Source organism: Euprymna scolopes, chromosome 41 (assembly GCF_053919585.1).
Source record: "Euprymna scolopes isolate OS-2025 chromosome 41, ASM5391958v1, whole genome shotgun sequence".
NCBI classification, from domain to species: domain Eukaryota; kingdom Metazoa; phylum Mollusca; class Cephalopoda; order Sepiida; family Sepiolidae; genus Euprymna; species Euprymna scolopes.
The window spans coordinates 26,814,988-26,827,311 of record NC_136522.1 but is presented as its reverse complement, the minus strand read 5'-3'; the positions used below and the strand labels follow the sequence as shown (position 1 = coordinate 26,827,311).

At 41.3% G+C, this 12,324-nt stretch overlaps 1 protein-coding gene across 1 annotated transcript in view; it reads left to right on the top strand.

Moving 5' to 3' along the window:
* LOC145266449 (uncharacterized) overlaps positions 1–12,098 on the top strand; it is a 303,389-nt gene extending 291,291 nt beyond the window's left edge. The window contains exon 26 of the mRNA XM_080122125.1: positions 11,819–12,098. Coding sequence (XP_079978251.1) covers positions 11,819–11,954 — 136 coding nt within the window. The 3' untranslated portion in view covers positions 11,955–12,098. The remainder of the gene's footprint in view (positions 1–11,818) is intronic.
* The last annotated feature ends 226 nt before the right edge of the window (positions 12,099–12,324 follow it).

Here is a 12,324-nt window from a genome sequence, read left to right as displayed (position 1 = left end):
GTAGACCTTTCACCGCAATGAACTGTATATGCCTTAAAAGTTGTTCCTCTGTGACAGAATTGAGGGTTTCAGGCCCAACTAAGTCAAATAAAAGTTTATTTACCTCATTTGAGCAGGCTGTCCTTAGTTCATTGCGGATTTCCACGGGGTCGGTAAGGCCGCACATTTGTTTGTATCGGGCCCACGAGTCGATGAAAAGCGCCCAGTCCGCGTCGGTGAATCCATGTTCGATACATGGCCGGTCTGGTTTCTTGGTGTTAGACCGACTCGAGGCACTCCCTCCGCGAAGCTCATTGTTTTCTCTTTGCAGATTTATTATTTGTTGAATCAACTGCATGTATTGGCCATCCTCGTGTTGTCCTGACGCCATTATACTCCAAAAATCGTGCAAAAGAAATTATGTTGAAAAATAAATCCTGTTCGTAGCGCCATGTAAGGTTTCCGAGTCGACTGTCGTCGTAGTCGTCGTTCTCCTCCCGGTGCGTGCGTGCGTGCGTGCTCTATATATACTACTAATCAGACGACGGTGTCACTCTTTTGTGTGTCCCGTCTTAATGGTCGTTCCTATTCTCTACAGGGAGGAGGCGAATTCTTTGAGTGTGTGTCTGTTTTGAACGTTTCTTTTTATTTGGATTGAGCTGTTACTTTATTTTATTTTATAGTTTAATACCTAGGGTGAGGTGCTAGGCAAAACGGATGTGCATAGCCATCACCATGCAACACAAGTAGACCATCAGATGGCACATGAATGTGGCCTCAGGAATTCCCATCAGAGATGAGTGCAGAACCCCTTTCCATAGGCGACATTGCACTACAAACATTCCGATATTATACAACTGATGATAGAGCAGCCACTCTAAGAGTTACCAAAGAGTTAGGGATCCTCTACTCTCAGTCGGAAACAGCAACCAGCAACTGTCAAACCGATACCCTCAAACCTGTCTGACAGCAGTCCAATCATGTTAGCATATATGGTAAACAAGCACCCGCTAGATGCCCAGGGGCAGAGGAAGGGAATGAGGCAAATGTGGAGGACAGCATTCATTGCCATAGTCAGGAAACAAGGTTAAGCACTGGACGTCCACAATGAGTCTCTGCGGCTGCCCCTCTGCTCCTGGCTAATAGGCAAAGAAGGAGTATGGAAGCCGGGCGATAGGCAGAGCATATCTATTCCTTAAGCAGTTTAGGTTTGCAAACCGGTGATTTGATCAAGTCACCAGCTCTATGGAGGTTGTTGTCAAAGACTGAGGAGGTTTTCTTCCCTGTTTACTGCCAAGACGTATGAGGTCAGTGGCACAGGTTTACAAATCGGAGTTTACCTTCTAGATGGATGAAATGACCAGATCTACGGGTCCATCAGCACCAAAAGGGGTTTTCCCCACATCTGGTTTAAAAGCCGCGTATTTCTATGCCTCTGAAGTGATAGTTTGGATTAATAGATTTAGTATCAAAGAATTAGTATCTGCTTTGAAGTTACACTCCTCAGAATAGGATTAAAATTGGAAAATGTGGTTACGTTTTGAAAGGAGGTATGTATGAGTATGGGGTGTAGATTTAAGGTTAATATCTACTAGGGTTAAGAAAAGATCAAATATGGTTTGTGGATTACTGACTAATTGGAAATTATAGTATAAGGGTTAGGGTACGTTTCGAAATGTGCTTTAACTGTTAGCTTTCATGTAAAGATAATCACCAGTATTTTATCCCATCTAAGTGAAAGAAATATATAGTTGCTAGTTAATATAGATTATTTATAACCTGGGCACAAACTCTGGCTAATAGGTATCTATTTTATAGATATTCTATAGAGTATAAATATAGGTTAACCTAATGCATGCCTTAGCAATAGAAATCTATAGATGTTTAGTATTTATCGATTTTTAAAGGGTTAGCCTACTAAAATTTAGGACCCGAAGCTAAACTCCCCTCCCAAGGTACGTGTGAAGTATGTGATTTTATATCAGCTTGGGGAGAAGAGCAATTGGATTTTGTCCAGTTGAAACAGAAGAGATGATATACTTACAAGAACACAGGAATAATATACAATGTAGATATACAGGTGTGGGGTATATGGTTAGAACCCCCCCCCCCCAAAAAAAAAAGAAAAGAGTCGTGAACCTCTCTTGAAAAGTATTTCGTGTTGCTGACGTTCAGATTGTGCAGTGTGACATTGGTGGCGAGTGGCCAGGTGTGGTCGATTGGAAAAGAAGAGGGCAGAAACGTGCTGTTGTCAAACGAGTGACTCACTCTTTCCCGAACCCCAGAACCGAATCCTGATTGTAACCTTAGAAGCTATTTCAGCTAATGTGCCCCACTCATCCACATCGGTAGCAGGTGACCCCCGGTCTCGGCTCTTTGCAGTCCTTGAGCAGGTGAGGACCCTGGCACCGGAAGTACTCGCAGATTTGATGAGGGTATCTGTAGTGCTGGTCCCATCAGAAAAGAAAAAGGCGGATTCGATGACATCGGTAAAGAAGGCCTGGCTGCAAGAGGGAAAGGAGGTTTCCTCGGTATGCTGTGCAGGGGAAGAAGTTAAAAAGTTACATGAAATGCACCACTTTGGTCGAGAACGGACGTTATTCCTGGCAAGAGAGGTTTACCTTAAAACCACCGAGAAGGAGGTCAGGGAGGTAGTGGAGCACTGTCGAAACAAAGTAAGCTGCTATGAGAAAACACTGGTAGGAGAAATAAGAAAAGGATTCGAGGAAGCAGTGGAGAGGTGGATAGAAGAGGGAATTTTGAAACCGTAGACAGGGGAAGAAAAAGGAGTGCTACAATTACTGGCGGTTTGAACAACAAAGAACAAAGTTAGACTGGTACTGGATTTCAGAAAATTAAACAGACACATAGCCTGCCACACAGTATGTCTGAAAAAGATCCTCAAATCTGAACTAACCCCTTAAAACAAAATTACGACTATAAACCAGCATGCAATACCTGTGATCGCGTACGGTTTCGGTATCATAGACTGGCCTCAATATAACATAAACAGGCTCGATACAAAGACCAGGAAACAACTATCCTTACATAAGGTAACATACCGAAACCAATGCATGGACAGGATATACCTACCACGAAAAGAAGGGGGCTTAGGCCTCACTGAATTCAACCATGCATATCGAGCCACTATAGTAAGCATGGACAAATATATTAAAAGTTCAACGGACATGAAAATGGAAATGGTGAAAGACCATCATGATCACCTTTCTCAACAAACCTCAATCACAAAGCTTGCTGAAAACTTTGGAGGAGTCATACCGGAGAACACTGTCAATGTACATGATAAACCAGCAACACAGATTGCAAGAATCAGAAGAAAAAAATACACCGAAATAGAGATAGAGACAAGAAAACAAGGATGGAAACAAAATAAGCGAGCAGAGAATTCTTAGAGGAGCTCAACCAGGAGTACATATACAAGGATGCTTCACTTCAATGGCTCAAGAGTAGGAGACTTCCATTTGATGAGGAAAGACTTATTGTAGCCGGACAAGATCAGGGCTTACTCACAAATGGATTTTTAAAAATGGCTGGCCTACAAACAAATCGCCAGTGCAAGTTTTGCCACTCAGCAATTGAGAGCCCAAGCCATCTAATGTTTGCATGCCCAATCTTATTGGCAGATGGCTATTACACTGCTCGACACAACAAAGTATGCAACTACCTCCATTGGAAAATCTGTGGAGAGATGCAACTTGACAGATCGCTGAACATCTGGGAACATGAACCACCACCAATAACATCAAACAGAAATGTGACCGTATTCCATAACAAAGATATACAGACAGGCAGATACATAAAAGACAAGGTCATCAAACCAGATATTGTTATATGGAACAAGCCTGAAAAACTGCGCTCATTGTTGATGTCACAGTCCCAAATGATTTCGGCCTTAACAGAGCTGAACGGGAAAAGATAACAAAATATCAGGACCTAAAAAATGATCTAAAAACGACATGGTCTCTGAAAGAAATAAACATTATACCGGTTGTGATAGGAGCGACTGGATGAATAAAAAAGAATCTTCATAAATACCTAGAAGCCATCCCTGGAAGACCAAGCTGTAACGAAATACAGATAGCAGCCATAAAGGGAACAGTATCTATTCTTAAAAGAGCCCTCGGATATAGATTTAAATCCTAACAGAATCAAGTGTTAGCTCCAGGAGGGAGCCACTTGATCTCTTAAAACTTACTGAAGTAAAATACAAAAAAAAGGGAGAGAACTTGAATGCCTACTAGACACTGCCCTCGAGAGTCTAAGGTCTCTCTGTACAGGGGTTTGTCAAAACAAACTGGCATGAGGATACTTTTTCATAGTAGTAAACCCTGACCAAATATTCAAAATCACATGGTATTCGCATTCCAAATAAGATCTCCTCACTATGGTTAACCTACATTAGCTTTTACGAGGAATGGTGCACCTCGCCAAGTGATGTTACCTCAAGTAATAGCACGAAGCTGGATACTCCACCAGACTAGAAAAATTCTTGTCCTAGAATCAAGTAAGACCATGAGACCAACATGAAAGATATACTACAACATATAAAAATGGTTAATTGAGGGGAGGAATTATGTTCTCAATTTCTTTACTAACTCAGTGTTTGAGAGATAAAGAACTTAAATTGAACATTTGGATATCTATGTATTTCATATGGATTTCAAGTGTTAGCCCCAGGTTGTGGGCCCCTTGATTTCTGAGAACTTCGACTGAAGTAAAATAAAACAAAGAAAGGGGATTGACATATGCGAAGAGGTTATGAGGAAATGGAGGAGGATGGAGCGGGCCACTAAGATTGTCGACCTGAAGTTGGCTTATCTCCAGATCCATGTAGATGAAAAACTCTGGCAACATCAATTGGTCCGGTACAAGGGGAAGATGTATTGCCTGACGAGGTTAGGCTTTGGGCTGAGCTCAGCCCTCCAAATTATGACTGCTGTGCTGAAGACGGTGCTGAGTAAGGACTGTACAGTGGACAAGGCCACTAGTTCGTACATTGACGACATTCTCGTGGAGGAAGCAGAGGTGACAGTGGAGAAAGTGAGAGGCCATGTCGCGAGGTATGGGTTGACTGCAAAACCAGCAGAGTCCCTGGATTGAGGAGTGGCGTTGGGGTTGAAACTATGCTGAGATGGCAAAGGAAGCCTTGTCTTTAGACGAGGGAATTCAATACCCGAAATCGGAACCGACCTGACAAAACAAGAACTCTTCTCGGTCTGCGGGAGACTGGTGGGACACTATCCAATCACCGGCTGGCTCAGGATAGCATGCAGCTTTATTAAATGACAAACGGGCACTGATGGCTGGGAGGGCCATGTGACAAAGGAGATCACAAACATGCTACAAGAAATCATCGCGAGAGTAACAAAAAAAGACCCAGTAAAGGGGGAATGGTACGTCAGCAGCGGAGACGCGGGGGTGATTTGGTGCGATGCCAGCAGCCTGGCATTGAGCGTCATATTAGAGATGGGAGGTATAACTGTGGAAGATGCGGCATGACTAAGAAAGAAAAATGACTATTCCCATATCAACATAGCCGAATTGGAGGCCGCTATGAAAAGAATCAATCTGGCCCTGAAGTGGGGATTGAAAACAATTGGAATGAAATCCGATTTGGCAAGGTAGTTTCATGGATCAGATCGGCAGTGACTGGCGATAAGAGAGTTATGACCAGATTTGCTGCAGAAATGCTGATCAAGTGCAGATTTGAGAGCGGAATTCCAGTTGAGGGTATCTGTAGTGCTGGTCCCATCAGAAAAGAACAAAGCGGATTCGATGACACAAGTAAAGAAGGCCTGGCTGCAAGAGAGAAAGAGGGTTTCCTCGGTGTGCCCTTTCAATTATCGCCCCATTAGTCTCTTCCCCTCTTCACTAAAATCTTTGAAACCTTAATTAATCAAGCACTAGTTCACCACCTCGCAAAAGCAAATCTTCTCTCTGACAAACAGTATGGATGCAGGCAATGTCATTCTACTGCAGATATTTTAACATTCACCTTTGAACGCATTTATCATGTACTGGATAAGGTGGGTGAAGCCATAGCTGTAGCCCTTGATATATCCAAGGCCTTTGACAAAGTCTAGCACAAAGGGCTGCTAATTAAAATTAAATCGTACATTATAACTGGATGTATACTAAATATAATTAGACCCATCTTAGACAATAGAAGCATACAGGTTGTCATTGACAGATGTACATCCAAGCAGCATAACTTTAATGCAGGAGTGCCTCAGAGGTCGATCTTTGGACCATTATTATTCCTGATATTCATAAACAACCTCTCTGATAATATTGTATCCGAGATGGGTATATTTTTTTATGATAAAATGCTCTAAAACATGCATGAGGGAAAAACGGATGTACATAATTCTAAGACAATGGCAGAATCATTAGAAAATGACCTCCAGACCATTATGGAATGGGGCCGCAAAAGACGGTAACATTTAATGCTAGTAAAACTAAGCTGCTCTCGTTTAACAATTATAAGACGCCTCCCAACCGCCTATATCGATGACAAATAACACCCTACCTGAGAAGTCTCCCTTCAAGCTTCTCAGCCTTACATTTGTAGGCAATATAAACTGGAACAAATACATAGAGAACGTTGCAAAGACTGCTGCAAAGAAGGTGGGTTCCCTCTATCGAGCTAGAAAACTATTCACGCCTGAGAATATCCTGTATCTCTAAAAGGCCACCATTCGTTCATGCATGGAGTATTGTTGTCACATGATAGGGTCCAAAAAAGAGTTGTCAATCTAATCGTCCCACTATCAACTAAGCTCTAGCCCCTGTCTCATCGCCGCAATGTTGCATCTCTGTACCTGTTTTACAAATATTTTAATGGAATGTTGCATCTCTGTACCTGTTTTACAAATATTTTAATGGAATGTGTTCTGATGAACTCGTTGCACTTGTACCCCCTCACCATACATATCTCTGACAAACCCGTTTAGCAATCAGATCTCACTCTTTCACTGTTGAGATTTCTAGATGCCAGAAAACTTTCTATTCTAATAGTTTCTTCCCTCAAACAGACTTTGGAATTCCCTTCTTGCTACCTGCTTCCCTGGTCGTACTGATATGAAGAAGTTAAAATGTTACATAAAACAGCATCCTGTTAATTTTTCCTAGACATGGTCCCAAATAGTAGCATTTTACGTCCAAGTGGTGATATGACTTGTTAGGAGTAGACATGAGTAAAAAAAAACAAAAATATAGTGTATATGTGAGTATATTTATCATGCAAGTGAATGTTAAACGTCAAAAATGATATACATGAAAAGTAATTATAAAATGCATGGTGAATGGATGTGGGAGACTGGTATATGGATCTGCAGAATAGATTTCAACATAAAGGTCAAAAAGTCGGAGTCGGGAGTCGGAAATCGGAGTCGGAGATATCAAAGAAATCAGAGTCAGAGTCAGCATCCTAGGAATTGTAGGAGTCGGAGTCAGAGTCGGAGTCGGACTTTTACCATCCAATTCTGCAACCCTGGTGATAACATTTATATGCAAATCGATGCATATCACACTACAACCACTAATAAAAGCATTTCATGTATCTCAGTACTGGACCAGCTAAACCAACTCTACACAGTGGTTGTTGTGCGATAACACATGTATGATCATCAATTCTGTTGACATGCGTGTTACACTTTTAATATAAAATGATGATGGTGGAAAGGAACCAAGACAATGTTATGAACAATCACAATAGTAATATTCACTTCCAGAAAATATAATGTTCTGTATGTCGTTAAGAATCATTAATTCTCTCCTGAGTATTAATTATCCGGGCAGGAATCATTGTTGCTGAAATTGAATGTTGTATAAAATAAGCGACCAACGCATATTTTTACAAAACTATTTTCATTTTTACATTTTATGAACTTGAGAATTTTGACACGCAATCTGTTGCTAATAGATTTACAAATCTTCTCTCGTGGCGAATAACGAGAGAGAGAAAGAAGGAGAGAAATAGTGAAAAAGAGTCAGAGAAGAACATGAATATAGTAATTTCATACTGATTGATTGAATTTAAACCTCCTGAGAAGCCAGTGTTTATTAACATTAATCTGACCATTTTCACCCAGCTTCATTCGCCTTTAGTTAAAAAACTGTCAGCTCCACGTAAATCAAATCTGATCGAGAACATGCTCTGAAGTTGTTATGCTTTTAATAATATGTTTAAAATTACACTAGTCTCTGTTCGAGTACAAGGAAGGTCGGGTATACGCCTTTTAAATGTGGGGATCTCTAACCTCCCAAAACGACTCTTTATCATTGTGCCACATGGCATCTTCTCCTCGTGTTTTTTTTTACGTGGAGGTCACCACTTATCAAGGCCAAGAAGCCACTCGGGATAAGGGTTATTGTGCGTACAGTAATCAATGAGATAGTATCGTAGTAATCATTAGTATTGGATATTTGATAGGGTGGCTTACTTAAGAGAGCGGTTTGTCAGGAATTTGTTTATATTGGACTTGAAGACATCCAAGTTGTAGTCAGATGGAAAACAGGCAAACGGAAGAGAGTTCCACAGTCATGCACTTCTAAGAAAGAAGCTCTGCTCATGGAATCTACATTTGGATTTAAGCACAGATAAAGAGTGGGGAAAATTAATGGGTGACAGATTGGCGACGGTGGATCAGAGATTGGAGCTCAGACTTGTACTTGCCATGGAAATAACGATAAAACAGACTCGCAACGTCTCTTCTGTGGGAGAGAGGCTGCAGGGAAGAGAAAAGGGCATCCCCCACTAAGCCACGAAATCTATTTTATACTCTGTCAAGGCAGGATAGGCTGCTTTTAGCAGCTCCTGATCAGATGTGGCAGCAGTACTCCATCCTTGGACGTACTTGGCTTTTATACAGATAGAGAATTGCACTTCTGGAGCGTAAGAAGGATCCCACCATTTTCCCAGCGTCCTTGGCAACAGACCTGATGTATGTGTTCCATTTCAGATCAGGAGTAAAGGTCAAATCCAGAAGCTTGTCAAAACATGGAGCCTCCCCAAGATGAGAGCCATCCATTTCAATTGATGCCAGATAGGAATCAGAGCGTTGATGATGTAAAGATAGAAGCTTGGTTTTGGATGCATTAAAAGTAACCAGCTACCTCTTCTTCCACTGTACCATGCGCTCAAGATCAGAGGAGAGAGAATCAGAGAGAACGTTGTCATTTACGGCCTTTGATGTGTTGCCATAGATGGTCGTGTCATCAGCTTAAATCGAATGATTTAAGTATGTGTTTTGGGAGATCGTTGATGTAGATCAGGAAGAGAGTAGGGCACAGGATGGACCCATGAGGGACTCCAGCATTAATACTGTGGGTTTCTGATTTCTGCCCATCAACCACTACTCTTATGAACCTATCAGAGAGAAATGATTTAATAATTGAGAAAACATTTCCAGTGATACCGTAGCTGGAAATCTTGTGCCCTACCTTATCAAAGGCCTTCGATATGTCAAGAGCAATTGCCCTAGAAAGGAAACCTTTGTCGAGAGATTCACTAATCCTATGAGATATAACCATTAGCACATCTGCTGTAGATCTTGCGGAGCGGAAACCATATTGCATATCACTAAGATGGTTGTTTCTGCTGAGGTGGTTGACTACTTCTTTATTTAATATGGATTCCAACAACTTACTCATGACACACAGGAGACTTATTGGTCTGTACTGAGAGGGAGATGACTTTTCACCTGAATTCTTAAATACAGGGCATACTGATGAGGTTTTCCAGGGTGTTGGAAAGCACTTCTCCTTAAGGCAACGCTTAAGCAGTTTTGTAAGTATGGGGGCAAGTTCTGGTTGAAGCTTTTTCAGCACTATAACTAGAATGCCGTCAGGGCCAGTTGCTTTACTGGAATCAAGGTGCTTGATTAGCTTGGCGACCTCGCACACAGATATTTGTATGTTGCATAGCGTGTTGTCTATTATGGGAGGAAATACGGGGAGTTGATGGCCTTCGTTGCTTAACTGCAAATTTCTTGGCAAATAGTTTGGCCTTACCTGATGCTGACGAGATGACCTCAGGTCCATTGATGATGGTTGGGATAGAACGCACGCTTCTGTTCAGGATCCTGTTTGCTATTTGCCAAAACTGGTGGGAACCAAGCCACTACTCAGCTACTTTGGATTTAACAGACTGCATTTTTTATTACTCTTTTACAGTGGTTGCTGGCAGTCCTGAAACAGCTTTAGTCTCAGTACATCTATTACGTTGGTAGCTATAGAAAAAGTGATTTATGTGCGCGATGGCAGCAGAACATTCTGGGGAGAACCATTGCTGGCTGTTAGATTTTTGTTGGAATTTTTTGGATGGTATGAATCGATCTATGCCTACAAGTAACCATTCGGTCAGGTCTGATACTATTGAGAACACATCTTTTTTAAACATGGAATGCAGAGGTAGATCAGATATGAATGTACGGAAGCTACAGTCAGCCATAGCCTATCGATATACAGTGCGTTGGAGAGGTACGTCTGAAGACTTATTACATTTCATTTTTATCCTAACTGATACAACGGAGTGGTCGGAGGATCCCAGAGGAGATAGAATGGAACATGAATATAGCTCATTGGAAATTGTGAGAAACAGGTCTAGGAGGCTTGCATACTGACCGGTAGTATCGGGCACACGAGTGGGTTCGTGAACAATCTGAGTGAGGTCATAGGCAATGACAAAATCATGACAGAACCTCTTCTCGTCATCGGTCTTATTTGAGTGGGTCAGCCATTCCACATTATGGACATTGAAGTTACCGCAAATGTGAATGTTAGCCGAAGGATGAGCAGACAGTATGTGGTCAATTTTCTCAGATAGTAACCCCACTGTTGTGGGGGCGATAGAGGGCAAATATAAATGCAGTGGTGTGAGCTAGTGCAACCCGGAAGCACGTATAAGGTAAATTAGGGTCTTCTCTGGAGATATCCCTACCACATGGAAAGCCATCTTTAATGTAGGCACACACTCCCTGCCCATGTCGATCTTGGGGGGTCAGATTTAGATGTTAAGTTAGAGTATCCTTTAATTATGAACTCATCTAGGGAAGTGGTTGGCCCTATGCCAGTTTCACTTAGAAAGAATATGTTTGGTTTCATCTCCTATAATTGTGTTTCAACTTCTGGAAGATTGGAACATAGACCCCTGATGTTGGAGAGGGAGACATGGTAGTAGGGGTCTACGTTGGAGGATGGGGTTCTAGGTTTATTTGTGTTTTTTTTTTTTTTTCTGGAGATTTGCCATGTTGAGGTTTTGGGATTTGTGGAACAGGTCGATAGACTTGGTTGGAGCAGGACAGTAAGAGAGAAAAAGACATGAAATTTTTTTTTTTTTGTAGCACATGATAAGGTAAAGCCGTAACAATTACCCACTGGTATGGCATCGAGCGGCCCTACCAGAAACTACTGCATGGTCCAGAATCCATACACCAAATGGCAATACAGCAGCCCCGGTACTTTGCACCTACTGATAGGACAGCCTCCTTAGTGGTTAATCCAAGGTTCAGGTCCCTGACCATCAGGCGGATAACGTCAGCCCAGATGACACGTTTACCTCCAGCACCCTTACTTGTGACATGACCACAAGGATAGAAACAGAAACTTCCGACATCTCAGACTACTGTTCACAAAGTACTACCTACCTGGAAAGCAGCTTTTTCTTCACCCTTTGTAAGAAAAATCACTCATTGGAGATAGATACACGTGACTTGTTTACCCAATCAGAATTCATCACGTCCAAATATTTATTTGCAATCGCCATTCACTTAGTTTATGCATCCATTTTTATGTCTTATTTCATTTTCTTTTTTAGGAAAGAACATGAAAACGAAAATTTGGAGGAATCAACAGACGATGAACAGCAACCCCCTTATTTCGATTATCGTTTCCCAATGAACTGGCCTCAGAAAATTAAACCAGTTGCCACGGAATGGAAGGATTTAAAATAGTTCTAAATTAAAACATATAAATAAATATATTTATTTATACATGCGTTATAGAAGATCAGAAAAACATTGGCACCATCAGTTTCAAATCCAGCAAAAACGAAACCAGTCTCTGGTCGCCTATGTTAGCCTCTTTTCAGTCTCTGTTTATATCTGTCTAAAGAGGCTAAAGAAAGTCCAACATAGGATACCAGAGACTAGTTCCCTTTTGTGTTGGATTTGAAAACGACAGTACCGATTTTTTTCTGATCTTCTATACACAGATATAAATAAATATTACACATTTATATTGATATTTTCTTTATAATCGAATATTTTTTTGGGGTTCTCTCCAATAAATCTTACACAGCAGGTATAAATAAATAAAGATTGA